The 21,132-nt window shown below is 40.2% G+C and overlaps 3 protein-coding genes across 5 annotated transcripts in view; all 3 read right to left on the bottom strand.

The window, feature by feature from the left end:
• Positions 1-3,313, bottom strand: part of LOC103997931 (nucleobase-ascorbate transporter 6-like) — a 4,784-nt gene extending 1,471 nt beyond the window's left edge. Inside the window, exons 1-12 of one of the 2 annotated variants that reach the window (XM_065166984.1) lie at positions 2,736-2,868; positions 2,494-2,637; positions 1,909-2,006; positions 1,604-1,780; positions 1,426-1,526; positions 1,258-1,333; positions 1,065-1,124; positions 748-932; positions 574-670; positions 335-421; positions 185-243; positions 1-85 (exon numbers count right to left, since the gene is read on the bottom strand). The exon at positions 1-85 is cut by the window's left edge and continues 7 nt beyond it. In XM_065166984.1, the coding sequence (XP_065023056.1) occupies positions 1-85; positions 185-243; positions 335-421; positions 574-670; positions 748-932; positions 1,065-1,124; positions 1,258-1,333; positions 1,426-1,526; positions 1,604-1,780; positions 1,909-2,006; positions 2,494-2,608 (1,140 nt within the window). In that variant the 5' untranslated portion in view covers positions 2,609-2,637; positions 2,736-2,868. Of the gene's footprint in view, positions 86-184; positions 244-334; positions 422-573; positions 671-747; positions 933-1,064; positions 1,125-1,257; positions 1,334-1,425; positions 1,527-1,603; positions 1,781-1,908; positions 2,007-2,493 lie in introns of both variants that reach the window. The other variant, XM_009419275.3, reaches the window with a different exon arrangement.
• Positions 3,314-6,392: 3,079 nt separating this feature from the next.
• Positions 6,393-15,661, bottom strand: LOC135650176 (uncharacterized). 2 transcript variants are annotated; one of them, XM_065169370.1, is made up of 5 exons: positions 15,433-15,661; positions 15,178-15,339; positions 14,641-14,721; positions 6,792-6,915; positions 6,393-6,693 (listed from the first exon to the last, which is right to left on the bottom strand). In XM_065169370.1, the coding sequence occupies exons 1-5, from the start codon at positions 15,555-15,557 to the stop codon at positions 6,649-6,651; spliced, it is 537 nt and encodes a 178-aa protein (XP_065025442.1). In that variant the 5' UTR covers positions 15,558-15,661; the 3' UTR covers positions 6,393-6,648. The 2 variants fall into 2 exon arrangements, with proteins under 2 accessions (XP_065025442.1, XP_065025441.1); XM_065169369.1 differs by having other exon boundaries at positions 15,178-15,661.
• A 443-nt stretch (positions 15,662-16,104) lies between these two features.
• On the bottom strand, positions 16,105-21,132 carry LOC135650175 (GCN5-related N-acetyltransferase 5, chloroplastic-like). The gene is made up of 2 exons (XM_065169368.1): positions 20,260-21,132; positions 16,105-16,566 (listed from the first exon to the last, which is right to left on the bottom strand). Exons 1-2 carry the CDS (start codon positions 20,925-20,927, stop codon positions 16,341-16,343), a joined length of 894 nt encoding a protein of 297 aa, XP_065025440.1. The 5' UTR covers positions 20,928-21,132; the 3' UTR covers positions 16,105-16,340.

Here is a 21,132-nt window from a genome sequence, read left to right on the forward strand (position 1 = left end):
AGAAAAGAAAATCATGAATCCTGCAGATATTTGCACAACCCTTCGGCTGCCAACACGTGTCAAAGCTAGTAAACCAGCATTTTCACTGCAGAAGAATGAAAAATCAGCCTCTTATACAACATAAGAAGGATTCAGCATGTGACAATAAGCCAGTTGATATTAAAATGCGAAACTTTTGACATACACTGATACTGATGACCCATTAACAGTTCCAAATAGTCCATCCAACAAGATACCAATTCCCTGAAGTCAAAAACTTGATCATTACATCAATAACCAAGTGCTAGGTCTAGGGTCGCATGAATTCAGGTAACATAGCAGCTGAATCTCATACCTGCCAACCAATCCCACGACTAAGAACTGATGGAGGCAATGGTGTTGCACTAGCATATCTTGTTACCGCAATGAAAGTACCAGTAGACTGCACAGACATTTATCAGAAAGAACTGAGTTGAGAAACCATATAAGGATGGAATTTGATCAAGAAAATTTATGTTCGTCCGATCACTATGGCTAGACATTTGTAGCCGAAACCAGCATCTTAGTTCAGGAAAAGGAAATATGAGATCCGACCTCAACAAGAGAAACAAATGAAGCAGCCATCATTGCAAAAGCTTCACCAGCATCAAACGTTGGTGCACCCCATTGAAAAGGATATGGAACTCGTATCCTATTCATTATCAGGATGACGATATCAAAAAAATGCAAATATGGTTAGCATAAGAATGAAACAGAAATTAAGCTCACCAGGGAGAGCCACCAACAAGCCCTGACCGATCTGTACGGCAATGTAATTGTGTCTTTGGTGGGGAATGTTTGTATGCTCCTCCCACCGTAAGAAAGTATGCATAAAGCCACACAATTGTAACCGAAAATATGACAGCAAATCGATCAAACACAGGCTTCTCTGAACGTAGGGCATGAGGGATGTACTGTTGGGAATACATAATGTCATTCATCATGATTCTTATGACAAATAGGTCAAGAAAACAATAATGTACAAAAAATGCAATAGCATCAAAAAGGTCAACAGTAAATTCTATGGTCCCATGTGAGAAAAATACCTGTGAGAAAATGACCAAAAGAATTATCTGTGGAAGCCCAATTTCAATGCATTTGGCAACCTGCAATCCAAATATTATTGAGTGAGAGCAAATACTAAGAAGAGCTTGAAGAACAAAAGGTCGCCTAAAGAACAATAGCATGACAAGCTCAATCTGAGAGCAGAATTTGAATAAGTTCATGAAAAATTGTTACCCCAGGAAAACCAAGCTCATAAAGCCCAAATCCAGCAAGTGCAACCAGAGGAACCGCCGCCAGTGGACTTAAGAATCTGGACGGTCAAATCAAAGAAGGCAAGAGAACATTAATAGCACAAGATCACAGACATTGATGATAACAAAATTGAAATAAGTTAACACTCGCCTAGTTACATTTCGCCAAAGACCACTGAAACCGATAATAATCTGAAGGGTTGAAGCAACAATTAGGGCACCCTGGGTTCCACGCATTATACGCAAAAATTTCTGCATGATGAAAAAAATACAACGAATGATTTCGAAGAATGAGCATAACAAAACACAAAGTTTGGTCTTCTAGTAACCTCATGAGGATCCACAATATCACTGTAACGACCAGCCAAGATGATAGAGATGGTTGGCACAACAAACGTATAAGAACCGCCTATCACTGCCGGCAAGCGTGTGCCAAACAAAGTCTGGAAAAGAGTGTTGATGCCAGCCACAAAGAGCAATGTCTGGACTACCCTGGCTTTCTCATCCTGATGTTATGGAGGACAAGTTCGAAAAAGTAGTACAAAAATAAGAAATGAACGACAACAATCAACAGAAGACAATTCGTAATAATAGAAAGCCAATGAAATCTCTCTACAAAATGATTCACTCTTACATTTCCTCCACCCATTTGAGGAACAAGTGCAGTGGGAATGATAACAGTCGTGCCTAGCATAACCAGAAAATGTTGGAAACCAAGGAGTATGGCTTCAGCTGCAATGCAAAGACCGGCAAATAAATCCCTTTTAGTATATGGTTACGAGACCAAAAACTGTCCGACAATTGAAATGGAAAACCAATTTACAGAATGAAGAACAGAATAAGTGCAATTTCTGCGAAAGAAACATGCTTGACAGATTCATGGACAGCTTATCAGATCATAGACTGGAGAATGTGAGCAAGACAAGGTAATTGTGAGTATGTATCAAGAACAAGTAAACTAGAGGAAGAGTCAGCACATAATCACAGATCAACAAAAGAGTCGCAGTGTCATGGAAACTAGAATAACCAAAGGGCTTCAAACAGTGACAACATTTCCTCTGACAAACCAAAAGCAAGTCGAACATGTTAAGACAACAACGCATACTTTGAACGAAGAACAAGTTTCCCAACCAAAAAGGAGGGGAAATAGTGGAAGGTACAAGAATCCAAAATAACTGAACAAGATCCTTTAGAGCCAAAAAGTTGGGGAAGAACTCACGCCAGGGAGGAGGGCTGGTGATACAGTAGGAAACATTGGGCAACTGATCCTTCACCGGGTGCGGCTGCAACTCGTCCGGCTTCGGCGCAGGCGCCGCTCCTCCACCTCCTGCCATCTACTCTCTTCCTCCTCAAGAACCCACTCCTAGAAAAAGATCCAAGCCAGCACCCGAGAAGCCTCAATCAGCTGTAACTCACACTCCTCCGACTCCACTCCCTACTAAGAAGGATCAAGAAGCCCACCTAAAGACTTTTAAGATATCAAGGTCTACAGCATCAAAGTCCGAACTGCAATCAAGATCAGGAAACCAGGAAGACAGTGGCTAAGACCCAGTAGAGTAGTAGCCTTCCCCAACAGTAGTGTGCAACTCTCCCCACCCACCAAGCCACAAGAAGAGCAAAATGAGTAAATGGGAGCCTCCACAGAGGTCTAATAAAGCAGCCATCCCATACACACCAAACTGTCCCTGCAGACACTGTCTCTCTCTCTCTCTCCACCAAAGCATTTCCCATGTATAAATTTAAAATCTTTCCCCCCCTCTCTCTCTCTCTCTCTCTCTCTCTCGCTACTGTGACGTCTGGAATCTTGTGCAAATCTTTTTCTCTCTCTGACCTTTTGATTCTTGCAACCAATTTTTCTTGATTCAACAGTAAATGTGAGTTTTCTTGTTCCTGATACATATCAAGCTGGCTTGGGCAGGAAGGAAGGAAAGCATGCCACTCTAGACAGAGAGGAAAGGCCGTCCTTTGCAGGGTGGATATTTAATGTTAAATGTAAGAGAGAGGAAAGGTTGCAAGCTCTTTAACTGTTTCAGTTCAACTTAAAGGCTTCCTTTCTTTGTCCCCCTCTCCTCTACCAGGTAGAAATGCACCACCACTGCAATGCCATGATTTCATGCACACCTGTGACAGCATAGTGATGGGTGAATTTTTGCATTCGGAAACAGCTTAGAACATCAGCACTTTTTTGCTGTGAAAATCTTCATGATTACTGTTAAAGTTCTCATATAAATAGAGTCATTTCCTAACCATATAAGCTTTTAAGATCTGTCATAACTCAATTCAAAATATTTATCAAAGTATGCTGTGAGTTCTAATCTTGTCTCTCTTTATTTATACACTGTCAATCTTACTCGATCCTACATATGATAAAATCCTAATAGGTTAAGCTTATAGGATTAAGAACATACTCTCAGCTACATGGTAAAAAAATATTTGAACTGCTAAAATGTGCCACACATGAACTTACAGGAAGATGTCAGTCCACAGAACTCGAGTGACAGCAAGCAAAAAAAAAATAGGTTTCAAGAAATCTTATGTCTTAAAGACTTAGAAGAGGACACACTGGGAAGGTGTGAGTTTCCCAATCATATAAAAGATTCAAAAGATTGATAAAAGTAAGGAATGAAGAACCACAAGATTAAGAAATGTGACATGGAGCCATGGATTGGCTGATCATTGTTTTGGCGCCACTGGAGATGACTGCATCAGATCTTAATCTTCGATGCAATTTTTTTTCTTTCTTTTGAGAAGGAAGTCTGCTGACAGTCATCAGTTACAAGGAATAAAAAGACAATTTAGTGGTAAAAGTTGTAGAGAGAGTGCAGAGAGAGAGAGGGAGAGGAGAAGAAGACTCCAAAGGCTATCAGAATGGGTTGATATGCCTGATGAGTCCCTCTCTTTGCTGACAATGAATTGAGGAGAAGCAGCTTTTTCTTTTTTCTCTTCCCTGTCACCCTACCTAACTGCAGTGTGTATTATGCCCATCACCTTAGATCATGCGCTGTTCACAGTGCCTTTTGCCAGTCCACTACAGATTACGGCATGGATCTTCTATGCTTAAGTTGCTCGAATGGCTCAGCTCTGTTGTCATCCCTAATCTTAGAAGCTTAAATTATTAGGAAAAGAAAAAAAATGGTCTAAGACCCGAAACTGAAATCATGAACGTCTCCTTTGCTTGTAATTACGTACACAAAATGGAGGTGTAAGTTGGCATAATTACAAGGAAAAGGTCACACGGTTCTTATTTCCTCGTCACGTCGGCTTCGCGTCGGTGCGAGGAGTCCATCATTAAGCACATGCAAGTGTTAGGCTTGCTTTCGATTTCATGGTATCGTTCGTGTGACAAGGACTACACGTATTAATGCCATCCCCAAGCCGTATCGCCTCATCAAACTGCATCAGAAATTGATACGCTGATGCGTTCCGGTGGCCTAATAAATGATGCCAGCGGTACGGCGTACAGATTCGGCTGGTGATGTTGCAGAATGGTAAACATAATTATGATTAATTATTATTTTTAGCACTAAATTTAATATAATTTTGAAAGAAAAAAAATATTCATCTCCATCATAAAAAAGAAAAGATAAATAAAAATGTCGATCTTACTATATCAAAGAGGTATTGACTATAAAAAAAAATGAATCGCGAGATTTGACTTCATATTAATGCCACATTTGGCCGATCCAAATTCTCCTCATGCAAGTTAATATTTTTCCGCGACAAACTTTTACCTAATTATGTATATTTGTTTTCTTTCGATAAATGGGTTATGCAACTTACGGTTGCTCGGTATTGATTTGGTGGGTGAGAGCTAAACGCTGCTTGTCTGATCTGATTGGGATAACTATGGGGTGAAATCCATGTGACATTGCTAAACTTAAGCAGCCAAAAGAAAGCTTGGGGTGTTGTTTATTCAAATCTCGTAAAGAGAGGAGGGTTTATCCTTTTTGAGACTTTGGACTTATTGTGTTCCCAAAGCTATTTCCAAACCTTACCTCCAACCAACTATTTATGTGCACCTATATTTGCACCATTGAACATGTGGAACAGCAAATGGGTTGGGTGCAGTAATTGGACAGACGTGACATATAAGTAACCAAAGAGTAATCTGACAGCATAGGAAATGAAATCTTACGTTCCATGCAACAAACCAATCAAAACAGATGGTTGGGGCCAACCCGAGTCATGAGATTTGGATGCTAGGTTGGATTCTTGATGGAGTGTGTCTCTTTCGATCGTTCTGTAGCAGAGAATCTTGTGTCAGCAAATTGCAAGGAAGTTGTTTCGTTCGAAGAGGAAGAAAAGCATCTGCTGTCACTGTGATGTTATCAAATCAGCTCTTGTTTTTGTTCACAAACATCATGCTGAAATGTCAACAATTCTCTTTGGCAGAGATGCAATCGATGGGGTGTATCAGAGATCCTGTTTGCTAGTACTCCGATGACTTTGCACCCGTCCGGGTTCTCGAACATGGGCAGAGGAGCTTAAATGCTGGCTCAGATTATTGATGAGAGGGTGCAGGGAGGGTTTTGTTTGCTTGTTCGAGGTGTAATGAAACCAATGACTAGGAACCGTCTCTAAGAAAACTTGTCAAAAGATTGATGAGAAAAGATGAAGGGAACAAAAATATGTTTCAGAGGGTTCCCAGGAAGCAAGTGCAGTTTGATTGCTTTTGATATGCACAGCGATTTTGAAGGTGGATGATATAAATATGCAGATAGCATTCCGGAAGAGTATTACTCTCGAGGACATTTTGTATCCCAAGAAACTAAAGGCCCTTTTTTTTAGTGTGCTAACATTCTCATGGTGCTTAGTCACCTATGAAGCTTCAGCAACAACAAATGTGCCGTGAATGCATTGGTCCCCTGTAAGAAGGACTAGGCTCTCAGACAAAGTAGACATCCATAACAAGGTCATCCCTTCTTGCAAAGAAGACTTAACATACACAGTTTAACATACATCTAAAGCGGAAAGGGGATTTCAGTAGAAAATGATCCATGCCTCATTTGCAAGTTCGATAAGATAATTCTTGAGATAATAATTGCAAATGATGATAAGATGGATTGAAACTATTTTAAAGACCTTCCTTAGGTGCCCAGTCAGGAAGGTGGAAGAAGATGATCCAGACAAAGGTATAATTGCTCAGTACCAAGCATAAGCATTCTAGGAGACACACCCTCTCTAGATGAAGTTCAAAAATCCAGCTATTACAACTCATTTTTTTAATGATAAAATAAGCTGTAAATGCCAATAATTTCACAAAGACAAGATGAACTTGATATAGAACCAAGAAACAAGGTTGTTATGATATTCTAACCCAAGGCTTTCAGAAGTCAATCCTACACCCGTCCTCGAAAACAAAAGACGAACCATACTAGCCAGGTCCACGAGCTTGCAGCCTCTTCCTTTCAAAATCAAGCTGCACGGTGTACATAAACAAAGAGAAAAAAAAACCATTAAGTCATGATATATTTCATAAACTAGAGCATTTCACAATGTCAAGTCAAAAATCTTTACCACTTTCTTCACCCGATCATTGGCAGCTGGGGTTCCTCCGATAACATTTTCTGGGTGGTATGGGCTGCTGACACGGACTTCATTCATGACCACAATGACAGTCTTGTCCCAGTGGACAGGAAGCCTAACAATGTATAATAAAGATTTTTGAAAAAGTACAAAGCAATACATAAAGTGAGCCATAGAGCAATCATGTATAATATGCTTCCATACATGTATCCAAAATCAACTTATATGTAAATCAATGACAATCTTTATATGTAAATCAATCTATGGCCATAACATCAGCTAACAATCATCTAGAAACATCATGCAGCTCAAAGTAGTTACATTATTATCATAGTATGGAGAGACAAAAATGACCATCACATGATTCTTCTACACCAGTAAGAACAAGTATATACTGATTGGCCAAAGAAATCTAGATCAAATATGAGATTACACAAGGGTTTTATATCAAAATTCTAGGAAGAAGTTTGTACAGGTAGAATTTACTTTCTGTGACATGTTTGTTTGTCTATGAGTATATATTTCATGAATAAAAACCAACTGATGAATGAAGTTAAAGAAAACGACATAATGCCCTAATTAAGTGTAAATATTGATGTGGTGTCTCCATATGCCGATTATGATAGTAAAACCTTTTTGTGTGTGGTTATACTTGCATATAGTAGGATATCACTTTAATTTCAGTGGATTCACAGCCTTTCCACTCGCCCTCAACACCAGCAAGGGGACCAAAAGACCTCTCATTAGTCCTACTTAGGCCCAAAGGGAGCAATTGTCAACCCAAAGATACCTTCTCAGCACCTTGTCCAGCTACCCTCCAGGTTTGACCAGATTGGACACTGCTTGATATGACAACAAGGTCAACTTCTAGCTGGACTAGAACTTAGAAGGCAGTAGTCCAGCTTAGCATCTTCTTATGTAGAGAGCTCTATTCTCACTCTAACTTAACAAGGACTCAACCATTCAAGGAGAAGACAAAGGGAATAAAGCAAAAGACTGAAAGCGCCTTTTAATGTGATGAAATAAGAATCAATATAGCCACAACGATATATTTTCATAATTAGCTTTATTGGCCATTTAGGAGGATCTCAATAAAGAAAAGGTCTGATTAGAATGCAAAAACCTTAAATGGATAGACTTTGAGTGTAGGTTCGACTTTACTTATTTAGACTTGTCTTTTAAGAATTTGAGTATTATCTTTTAGGGAGTTTGTGGGATAATGAGATCAAATTTTCTTCCAATAATTCCTACAAGTGTATCAGCACATAATCCCGATTTCGTCCCATATTTCTTTGAGAGATTGTTGAGAGAGGATGAGGGGATATAACTAGTCTTGTAAGCCCAAAAGCACCATAACTTGAGTTATATTGATAATATCTCTCTCCCCTCCCTTCCCTCTACCATCTTTTGAAGAAGTCTACTCAAAGAAAAATGACATTCAATAGGAGGTGTTAATCCTATTATAGGAGACAGAAATTAGATATACAAAAGACATATTAACAGACTGTGTAAGCATGTAATTCTGTAAAAGAGAGAAAACTTATGCTTTGATGGCATGGACGAGATGTCCATAAGCTAATGTCACTCTCATCGCCCCAATCTAGATGTTAAACATCTCATGCTAGGGTCAAGTTTCAAGGAGATGCAACATATTTGAGAAATACATAGACATGGATATATTCTCTTGTAATAAAAATTCACCAAATATGATTTTATTGGATTATTCACTTAGAAACGTGCCCTTGGAAATCAATATAGCAAAATCGGTCAATAGTCTGTTCAAGATCAGTCCTCTACCAACAAAAAAATTGCAAATATAAAAGATGAGACACCAAAAGCAGCCGTCAAAAAATGAAAAACAAAGAAAGTTGAATGAGTATGTGAAAAAGGATAATGCCACAATTCCATCAGACAATGGTAATTTCACTTTCGAAATGTACAGAAGTTCTTTATTTTATTTTACAGATTTTAATTGCTTGACAAACTTTTGCTATGTATAGGCTGCCAAAAAATATATATCTAGTGTGTTTTGGCTAGATTCAGTAATCAAGTCTGATCAACTCACATTCTTAAATTATTGTCCATCTAGTTCTCACAAAAGAACAGATCAAACATTTTTAGTAGCATATACCAAATTGGCAAGAGTTGCAACAAGGACATATCAAGATAAGAAAGCATGTCTCAAGGACAACAGAGTTTAATAGTACCTTCACCACAAACAAAATTTATGTTATTCATTGTTGCCTCAGGCTGACCTACTCTATGTCCAATATGGTAAAGCAGGGCATTCACTCAATTGACAAGGCTTGAATTCCAAAAAGATCTGAGAATTACTAACTATATCAATCACCAATTGAACCAAAAGAATTTTGGATCCCTGTATAATTACCTTCTACTCCTTGATTCATTCCTTCACCATCAAACTTTGTTCAGAAAATTATATACCAAAACCAAGTACCCTGATCAAAATACCGTTTCTTAATTTGCCTACAATGTTTAACAAATGCACCAATTGGTACATGTCCAACATCTAAATGAACCACTTAGAAAGAATTAGCTTAAATTGCAACACACTATCATAGACTTAGTTGGTTTTGCCTAAATCGTGCGGCACCCTTGTGTGTCCGTCCGCAAAAGGTCAATCTCCTCGAAACCTCTTATGGTCCCTTAAGGATTTGCAAAAGAGAAGACGGGTTAGAGGAAACGCTTAACTTGGGATCCCACGAACATACGTTTCAATAAACACTTGATAGACAATGCAATTTACAAACATAGACTTCACAAGCTTTGAACAATAACGCGACAAACGGTCCAAGGTGAGTTGTGGCCATCATAGTCAAAAGTCCCTACAAGTGCCCACACTACTGTGGAACAAGACAGCGAACCAACTCTAGACACTACCCCGAAGGCCCATCTAACTATGTGCCACCTGGGTAGCTCCTGGGTGTTGTGCTGGCTGACACTTCGCACCACTCTGTGGAGATAGAAAATATCAAAATTGTTGCTTGGATGACATGTTTTTTGGTAGTTTTGCCTCTACGCAACGACTGCACACAACCTGCATTTATAGGATAAAAACGGCCATAAAAGCCAACCAAAATGAGGCTGCCAAGCCTAGTATAAGCCCTTTACATATTGTGCAAAGCATGAACAAAATCGAAAGATACAAACATACACAAACATTACATCGAACACCCTTTGTATAGATCTGTCAGTAACATTCGCCCCCACTTGTTCCTTCGACGTCCTCATCAAAGCCTTTGTAGACGCTGCATCTCCTCGCCTTTGTTAAAACTTCAATCTTCTTATCTAGTTGCAATGCACCTCTTGGCTTCCAACTACTCTTCGTCGCTGTTGTTGAGTAGTCGAATTTTGATCCGCCAATGTTGCCTCAACTCGCCAATGACTCTGACTCTGGTGTAGGGTCAGTTGAGTTGTGCTGATCTTTGCTAGTTCCTACGGATCCCTCAGATGAAGGAAAAAACATTCATTATTGTGCGCCAATGTTTCAAACATCTCGCACCGCTTAAACTAAGTAGATGTTTGTTGGAGCTTTAATGAGCATTGCCTTCGCAAACTTTACCCATTGATTCCTATTTTATTTAGTTATCGCTTCCAAGTAGGTTCGCATCACTTCCGCTTTCAATTGATATTTTGTTGGGAAATGAAGCGGATTATCTACTCTCGAGAGAACTGATCACCATTGGTGAGGATTTAACAATTGTTGTCTTCCATTAAATTTCTTCGAAGGATCTTTGAACATGTGCATAGCTCCTCTTATCAATAAATAATAGAACTAGAATTCTCGATTTCACTCATTCTCCTGAGAGTTGAGAAGGCAAATGTTACTTCACTTCGCTCACCTCCTCGAGGGTTATACTTCATGCATCAAGCTGGTTACTATAGCACTCAGTTTCACTCATTCTCGTAAGAGTTGAGAAAGCAAATGTGACTTTACTTCGCCTACCTCCTCGAGGATTGCACTTTATATATCAAGCTAGTTACTAGCCTTCGTTTGCTTTTTGCTCACACTTCTGAAGCACCTAAGGTGTTTGCACTCCTTATGTTGAGTTAGCTATTGCAATCACCTCCTCATTGGCATCAAACTTTTGGAATACAAAAAGTTTTGCCTTATTAGAGCAAAATTTCACTAAGATTTGGAGTAAGCCTAAAAAAGTTTTAGTCGTCTTTGAGATTATATCATCTCCATTTCCACCGCTTACTCCTCGGAGTAGAAAGGATACAACACCACATATTGCTTACTCCGTTCCATGGTTGAGCACTCCTGCATCGACTCGAATTCCCTCACATTAAGCTATCTTAATGAGAAGCCCATCAACACCGATCTTACGAAATTCCTTGACCTCTGCCCTTCGACCTCGTCTCGGTACCTAGAGTTTGCCTTTGCATTCTCCACCTCCTCGATCCTTTTTATTTGCTCTCCCTCCATAAGAGCAAGAGATCGATAACTCCACGGAAGTCCGGCCTCTACGGTACCATGACGCTGTCATGCTCATGGCCCTACTATCTATCGTCTCACATATGTCCCTTTCTTCGCGATCGGTAGGTCCGCCTTTATGACACTGTGGCACTCCTCCAAGTCCACCTCTATCCTAACCGACACTTCATTTTGGGTAGCTAAGTCCTCTGGACTTGTCATCACTACCCTGCCTCTTCAACCAACTGCTTCAACACCTCTGTGTTCTCCAAGTAGTTCCTCTTGGTCAATGGAAAGATAAACTGCAACTCTCATGCATGACCTCCGCCATCATGTTGCAAGGCTAGCGTGATTCTGTTTTCCTTTGCAGTTTTGGTAGCAATGTTCGCTCACTCGGTCTTGTTCTCTAACTTGTCAAGCTCCCTCAAGCGAATATGAGCTCTTGAGCAATCCAACTCTCCAACCGCTCTGATCATACTTATATGATTAAATCCCCCCATAGGACTCACTAGTACTTGCACTTGAAATTTTTCTTGGTGGTACACAACCCCTATATGCTGATGCCTAAGTCTTTCATTTGATGCAAAATTTGATGCACACACGGAAGACCCGCTTCTGCTATACCATGACATTCACTCTTTGAATCCATAGCCCTACTTGCAATTGTGTTGCTCATCGAAGTGGAGCACCCAGTAGCTCCCGATCATACCTTCGTATGGTCAAGTCCCTCACGAGAATTCTCATGTGTGTGTTGCATTGCCTCGAACTATGCCACCACGATCCACTACACCATATTGCCTTATGATGACATCTCCATTGCACTCTGACCATTGTAGGATGAACTTGGACTGTGATCTCTCTATGTGTGGCCTTTGCTAGCACATCGTAGGGCTTCCGTCAATTGCGGTTATGTTTGCTTATTTAGCAATCGACCTTCGTCCACCCGCTCTCGGGTCACATATGAACAAAGAACTCTAGGACAGTTCGTCGCCCAGTAGCTCTCGAAGTCCACCGACCTCACTAAAATTGGTGTAGCATTGTCTAGATCATGAACCCTTGCCCCTAACACAATCTATGTTGCATACAGCTTCCTTTGCAATAACTTGAATGATAGCACAACGACATATTCTTCAAGAGTACCCGCCTTTGTGTACTCTTACCTTGTGCCAAGGTCTTCTAACCCTAACTTCGCCTCTGCAACTTGAGTCACCTTAGTCCCTCCGGCAATTGCTTCATCGAGAAAAGGTGCATGTACCTCAAAGCTCCCTTTGACTTTGGCATCATGCAAGATGAGTCTACTCCATTAGAACGAGGAACCTATGAAACAACATGATCTCACTCTCGCTTCTGTAAGAGTTCATATCCTTGATCTCAGTCCAAGGAAATTTCGTGTCTCTACTCCATGTTCCATGTTCTATATTAACTCCCTTCATGCGGCTTGGGCACTTCACCAAGTTCCACCCAAGTTGTTTCGTTCCTCGGTTTGCATTGAGTTGATGGTGACCCTCGCATCCACTATTCCACCGATCAGCCCTCCCTTGAGTCCAATCTTCACATTGGCTCTAAATATGGCTTCGTTTGGTGTTGCCTAGGCTCGCGCCCCCACTTGATCTCGTAGTGCATCCACCAACGCATTACCTCGTACGAGATTATGCGACGACTCCTCGCTGCTTGCTCGGTCCATTGAGCTTTATAGAGTTGTCATTTTGAAGTACCCCCTTCAACATGTGTGGTCCATTGCACATTATTCTCCCTTTGGAGAACCGGGACTTATCCCTCCTAGATATCTATCCCGTTAGAATAACTTTTTTCTTCGCATCCTTCCGTCTAGAAGTTTCAAAGACCACCATCCCCTTGGATTACTCTACCTTGCTGAACAAACTATGCACTATTTCACCACCGCAAGTACACTTGCTAGGTTGTGACTCTTCGCCAATACAACTCTCAGTGCGCCCCTCAAGGCCTAGCAACATTTTGAATATACTGCACACTTCGGGTTACTACAAATATATCATTTCCATGCCGAAGATAAAGTTTTCATGCTCCATGGCATTAAGTTTCGATCGTCTTAGGATGGCTATCAATAGTTCATTGTCTATATACAAGCCCTTGCATGAGTACTGAATTCTTCGAATTAACGATTCCCCGCACTTCGTGAGCTTTGCACAACTCTTTCATATGTTAAGCAACCCATCCCACCTTACACGGTCTCATCCTTTGCCAAACGCCCTACTTGCCTTGAGCACCACCAAGTTTGGTTGTCAACGTCGAGCCACAGCTCGAACTCAGTCATGCCAACCTTTGTGCGCTACGTGTTCTTCCCAGCTCGCTTGTCCTCGTGGTGCCTCTCGCACGAAGGATTCATCATTCCTCTAAATGTCAATCTTGGATGCTCGCTCCTCCGAGCGACTCCTTTCTCTATAGCTCTACGCCCATATTTCTCTCAAACGGTTGCTTATGTCGGGTTGCCCTCAATACAACCATGCTAGGTCCCCCACGTTTGCATGTCAAGTGTTTCTAAGTGTGCTTGTCCCACTTTTAAACCATATGTCACGGACTTAACTGATTTTGCCTAAGTTGTGTGGCACCCTTATATGTTCGTCCGCAAATGGTCAACCTCCCTAAAACCTCTTATGATCTCTTAAGGACCTGCAAAAGGAAAGACGGATTAGAGAAAACGTTTAATCCAGGATCCCACAAGTAGACATTTCAACGAACACTTGATAAGCAATGCAAATTACAAACATAGACTTTGAAGCTCTGAAAAATCGTACGACAAAGAGTCCAAGATGGTCCATCGTTGCCAAAAGTCCTCACAAGTGCCCATATGATACTGCTACAGAACAAGATAGCGAACTAACCCTAGATACTACCCCAAAGGCCCATCCAAGCATGTGTCATCTGGGTAGCTCCTGGGTGTTGTGCTAGTTGACACTCTGCACCACTCTACGAAGCTAGAAAACCCCCAAAATGATTGCCTAAATGACTTTTTTTGGGGTAGTTTTGTCTATGCACGATGATTGCACACAACATACATTTACAGGACTAAAACGACCACAAAAGCCAACTAAAATGGAACTATCAAGCCTATTACAAGCCCTCTACATACTATGCAAAGCATGAATAAAACCAAAAGACACATATATACACATACATTACATCAAACACCTTTTATACAGATTTGTTTGTGACAACACGATTCTAATGCCTATAAGAATGTTATTTGTCTCTTGCACAAAAATGCAATCGATCATATAAATTATAACTCTTATAAAACTCCAATCCAAAGCCCTAAGATGGAATTATGATCGGAATATATAAAAGCTGAATACATTATTCACTGTTCTAACTACAAATATACTATTTAAATTAGGAAATCAAGAAGGGCAAATTGTTCCTCACGTCTTAGACAATGCATCAAAAATGCTTTGAGCCTCGCTGGTGACCCCAACGCCAATCCTCTCAGCTTCAATCTCTGCTTGTCTGTACAACATTCAACAAACCATGATGACACAAAATAATAATAATAATAATAATAATAATAATAATAAAGAATGATTCTGTTAAATCAGAAACAATAGATAAGTTTTAGTTATTGCCGACAGAGCACATTCCTTAACCCAATATATCAAAAGGAAACTTGCCCAAGAATTTGTTCGTCCAAATTTTAATTTTAACTGCCACAGAAAATCTAATGAGCCAACTATTCCAACAAAAGAGCCCCAGAATTCGGCAAAATAATGATCAAATTAAAAAATCCCCTCTCGAAATCCCATCTTTTTCTAGCAATTTGCAAAAGGATCATCTCAGTGCACGAGATGTGAGGTCTGGAGAGGGTCAAAGTAAGCAGCCTTACTTCTATATTTAGAGAGGCAGTTTCCGAACCAATTTGCAAAAGGAAAACCCAAAACCTGCATAAGAAACTGATGGAATGAATACCTCAAAGAGGCCTCTTCCCTAGCCTGAAGGCCGGCGAGATCGATGTAGCACTTGTTGGGGTCAATCGGGTCCTCCGCCTTCCTCAGGTACGTGAAGTCCTGGATGTAGTTGGCCTTCAGAAGCCGAATGTTCCTCCGAGGCCCCGCCTTCGAACTGCCTTCTTGTGTCGACGATCGGTCAAAGAAACGAGTCGAAAACAGGGAAACATCAGATAGAAACAAGAAAGACATCGGATTGACGAGAGCGAGAAGGATATGGATGACGAGGATGTTGGAGGGGCGGTCGTAGGCGATGATTTGGCCTTCGATCTCGTCGCCGAGGGTTGTTCTCAGGGAGAGGACGCAGCCAACCGCAAGCTCCTCGCCGTTGCCGCCCTCCATGTGCCTTCTCCTCCTCCCTTCTTCCGAAGTAGCAGATCCCCCGAAACAGGTGCCCTAGATAGAAACAACCCCAAGCGAGACCTGATGCTTCTTTCCCATTACAAACATACCTACAAGTGACATATATATACTCTTTGGTTAGAAATTTTCCTACAAAATTATTAAGCTAAACATAAATAATATCAAATGAACACTAAACACTTAATTATAATTTTTAAACTATTTTACATATTAAAATAATATATAAAATGCTCACATATAACCTCCAACTTAGGACTTATCACTTGTATAAGAATACACTTGCACGAACAAATCCAGATGTCAACAGAGACCCTAATTATAAATTAGAAAGTGGTAACTCCACTAGAATTAGTTGATCCATAGAACCCATTAACTTAAATCATTAGAAAATTATTAAATTTAAATATATATGTGAGAAATAAGCTTTTAGTATAATGAATATGCACACATTCTGTAACATATTTTCTCTGGATTACAACAAAGAAATCCTATATATGGACATGAAAACATCAGATGGCCACACAGATTATAAACCATTATAATCAATTACTATCGCCAAGCGGGTACATATATAAAACCATACGGTAATTCCAGGAACAGATTCAATGATGATACTCCTCGTGATACTTTGCATTAAGCTGCTCACCAATAAAATAATTATTTGGTACATAAAACCTCAAGATAGATTTCCCTATACAGTAGTATCACATGTAAGAGTATCAGATCTGATGATCATCACTTTGAGATGTATCAGATGTAGTGTCATCCAATTTCATGGGGCAGTTCTTTGGACATCAAGTACTTGCGACGTTGAAGCGTCAACCAAACCAAGAAGCCATCCGTTTTGACAACCTTGTAACCAGCTTTCTGGTACATGTCAAATGGAACCTTATCGATCACCCTGCAGTGGAGGTATACATTTCTTTCGGTCTTCATTTGAGTCATGAGCTCCTCACATGCCCTCAGTAGATGCCAACCAATTCTTCTCCTGATACAAGATTAAAGAACATGGCAAGTCAATCCTTCATAGTTCCCAAGAATAATTGCAAACAAGTGTTTTGCAACATCATGATTTTATTCACCAATTGAGAAATCATATTTTCTACTATTTGGGGTTTCAAAGAAGCTTGGTATAGAAAGTTAGAACAAGGATTTAAATTTTAATTTGATACTGATTTTGGCAATTGGGCATGGGTCTTTGGTTGGACTGAAAATATCCCACAATCAACATTTATCCAACTGGTTTTGAAAACTTGGGTTAGTCATTCCAGATAACTGTTCTAACCACACTTTAAGAAGAAACATTTAGCTTCAGTCACACTGCATACAGTGCAACTTGCTCTACTAAGGAAATGATAGCATTGATATCGTACCATAAGAGACTGATCATTCAACAAGATGGATTGGATACTGAAATTACTGAAGTGACTCTAAAAACCAATTCCATAAGCATAGTGCTTACTGCCTTGTTAGCATTGGCCCTTTACAAGATTCTGTCCAATGCACAACGTGTTGATATGAAAAAGGTATATGCCAAGTATTCTTTGTTATATTCAAGCTTGTGGTTTTTCAAATTTGAGAAACAATTAGTTACATTCAATCATTGTGTTGGCTTGACAATTGTGCTTCAGTGAGAAACCACTGTTAAAAGAATATTTTTCTTACTCGTGATTTTGCCACTAAAACTGCCCATATTAACAGTTTTAATGTAAGCTGCAGTCATATGCTAATCATGTTAGGATATAGGCAATGAAGGTGTTTATTTCTTTGCTAATCCATCACCTGAGTTAATTTTTGTTCCAACTCCATTAGCTACTTGTTTCAAGTCTCAGGCTATCCTCCATTTTTTGTTTAAACTTTGACATTCTTAATCATGAAAACATATATGCAACTTAAATATCCTTTCAAGTTGCAACCAATAAATTTGTCTACGGTTGGCTCCATATTTTATCTGTCAAGAACACAGCCTAAACCCCCAACCTTTCCTACAAATGTTTAAAATTACTTTTATCTTTATTATTGTCCGTCTTGATCATTCATTGATCAGGCACTACATGAAGCCAACTTATGAATCCATCTCTGAAGGACTAACCATAATAATGTCGAAGCTGGTTCTTGTGTGAAGGTTCAAGTCTTGACTATTTGGAGTTGACTATATGGATTCTTTCCTGAATTTAGACAAGTCATTTCTCAGGCATCCTTCTTTGGTCATTTTCTTGCTCTCACGTCTGATCACAGCTTCACTAAAATAATTTTTAAGATCAAATCTTCTTTGATCATCTTACTTTCTTCTGGTGATAAAAATAAAAAGATTCAGATGTACTGCTCACTCAAAGATTGTACCAAGAAACATTACCTTAGAGTCATGTAGGTATGCAGTTATACAAGTCTTCTATCCTAATTTTGGGGAACTCTAATGATCTTTGAACTCTTAAAAATCTCCAAGTTCCTAAAATTCTTTCCAGCATACATTAGTAAAAATATTTAGGTATGAATTTAAGATGCAATAAAAGTCTAACTTGATGTATGACTAGAAGCTCAGAAGACTCCCAAGTATATGGTCCACCTAAGTGGAGAAAATGCAGAGCATTAGATCCTAGTCACAAAGGTTTGTTTGCTAATTCCTTTAAAAAAAAAAAGAGTATTTGCATAGTTACTGGATTCTAGGATCCAGGCATAATCAGCATGAACTAATCAAAATTCTTAAATTACCATCACTGTTTTTCTTTGGAATAAAATCTTATTTTTCTGAAGGCAAGTTTGGAAAAGCAACCAGAAAACTCAGGAATGTTCATTAGATATTAATAATCCATCAGATTTTCTTTCTTCAGGTTTAATTTAGGCCAGTATCATGATCATACTGACATTTCAAAGGTTGTAAAGAGACCCATTGGTTTCCTCACTGCCTACCAGCCATTTCAGCTGAGAGTTCTTTGATAAAAAAGTACCTTGTCTTGGATATCAGGAATTCTACGAAGCCCAAATGCTTTGAAATGCTTCTCATAATTTTGTCATGTAAATGGAGGACACTGACGAATGCTGGAGACTTCCCATTATGTTACAGATGTTTCGGTAAACACAAGCAGGACAAAGTAGATGATAAGTTACATCAAAATTGCGTTGAAAATCTGGCAAAAATATCAAAGTTTTGATTGTCATATGGTAGCCATGTGGTGTCCTATTTTTTTAAAGATTTTTTGTGTTACGGAATTTATATGATGCATGCCTTACTGCTTTGTGGATGAAAACCTCAAACACAAGCCTCCTTCATCGAATACTCAATACACTGTGCAAGAATAAGCATTTATATGGGTTGTAATTGTTAGATGGCAATACTTGAGAATTGTAATGATAAATGCTTGATTTGAGAAAAGATAAAAGATTCTATAACATAGTTTTATGCCTAGAAATAGAGAAGATGATTCACCATTTAAAAATGAATGCAGAACAAGAGAGCAAGCTCCTGTTTGCAAAACTAGGGAACCAGATGCTTCACATAAAACAACAACAAACCAAAAGAAATATTGAAAACTCCAACTTGCATAGCTTGTAAAAGTTCAGCATGAATTGTTAATCTGCATCAATGAAATATCGGAGAGGGAGTGCTTGGACTGAATGTGGACACAATGATGTATGCCTAATTTAACAGGCTTTGCAAATAAGATGTTCTATGATGATACTAACCAGAGAATGTTTGAAATAAAAGAAAAGCTCATGAGTTGGTGATCTTTTTAAAAAAAGAATCCAGAAAAGCAAAATCAAGCATGATCTATGCTAACTTTCTTTGCACAGAGTCATCATTATGACAGAAAGAGGAAACAAGATGACTATATAATCCTTAACAACATATAGAGTGCAGTGGTCTTTTTCTATGGCGCAGACCTAAAGCCATTGTCAAAATACATCATAGAGAATTTACAATACAGTCTAACGCAAAGCCATAAGTTGCCCTAATAGCAGATGCATGGTTAGAAACCATGCGAGAAAATCTCTACTTATTAAAGAAATAAAACTTTAGGAGTTAAAAGTACAAACACTGGCCAATTTAGAGGTTTTCGAAATAGATGACTTGAATGGTCTGGTTATAATAAACAATTATATGCATTTTAGCCAAGTACCAAAGTTTGAAATTCTAAATCATACTCCTAGTCATGTCATTACTCATTAATTACTAAGGTTTCATGTCTTCTTGAGCATGTTCAACTTAGGTAAAATCATCTCCTAGGATGGAAGAAATATAAGTGTGTACTAATTTTGAAACAAAGCTTGTACTTGCATCATCTTTCTTGTTCTAGGTTCTCAAAGCAGCCTTGCTCACTTCATACACAATCCATGAGCAAGAACACAAGTTAATGCCATTTCTTCCTAGAATGGCTTGTGAACAGAGATTACGACCACAAAATCACAATGAATGATAGAAAATTGTTCCTTCTATTCCAAACCCCAGGATCAAAATTCTTGCAGAAAATTGATAACATTTGTTTTGAGGAAAGGTGGACTTCCTCGATAATAAGGAACCAGGAACGAAAGAAGTAAGTGAAAATTGTTCCTTCTATTCCAACCCCCAGGATCAAAATTCTTGCATAAAATTGATAACATTTGTTTCGAGGAAAGGTGGAATTTTTTCTTCCTCAATAATAAGGAACCGTGAAGGAAAGAAGTAAAAGAACAGAGTTAGGACCTTCGAAGCGCCTTTCTGACAGCCATGTTGCAGATGTAAGGGCATTCCCGGGGAGGGACCGGCGTGGGCGGGGCGGCATTGGCTCCGCGAGCGTCGAGCGAGATCTCAGCGGTGCACGCCAGCTGAGCAGCCCCCTCGGTGCCCCTCTCCCTGTAGAACCCGACAAGCACCGTCACGTGCGGTTCCAGGCATCGCCGCTCCGCGACGTACTGCTTCACGAGGAAGGCGAGGAGGGGGACGTAGCGGGCGGGAACGAACATAGACTCGGCGAAGGACTCCGCGAGGAGCTGCGCCGTGGCGTCCAGCTCCTCGGCCAACATGGGGCGGATCTCCAGGAAGCCACCGCTCCCCCCGCCGCCGCCGTGGTCGAGCTCCATCGTGAAGCGGAAGTCCCGAAGGACCTGGAGGCCGTCGGGGCCGAGGAAGGCTCCGGGCCACGGGGACGAGTCGAGAGGGGAGGGGGTGACGGGTTGGGGCGCCGAAGGGGAGGAGAAGCGGCGGAGGAGTTTGAGGAGGGGCAAAGCACGGGACTTGTGCAGGGAGAGGGTGGTGGTATCGGAGAAGAAGGTTGTCGAAGAAGGTGAGGGCCGGTGGGGTGAGGAGGAGAACAGGAAAGGTCGGAGTGTGCATTCAAGAGAAAGGGGAAGGGGAGTGGGAGGACAACCCATGGTTGGCTTCACTCCTCCTCCTCGTTGCCGATGTAGACGAGGGAAGAAGAGACTGGGGAGGAATCAATTCAAGGAGGGACAGAGGCAAGATACGGGAAGGAGAGAGAGAGAGAGAGAGGAGGAGGAGGAGGAGAAGATTGTGGGGCCTCTCAGGGTTCCCAGCAGCAGGACATAAAGGGTGTGCATCCTCCATGGTGTCAGTCTC

This window comes from Musa acuminata, chromosome BXJ3-9, assembly GCF_036884655.1.
Source record: "Musa acuminata AAA Group cultivar baxijiao chromosome BXJ3-9, Cavendish_Baxijiao_AAA, whole genome shotgun sequence".
NCBI classification, from domain to species: domain Eukaryota; kingdom Viridiplantae; phylum Streptophyta; class Magnoliopsida; order Zingiberales; family Musaceae; genus Musa; species Musa acuminata.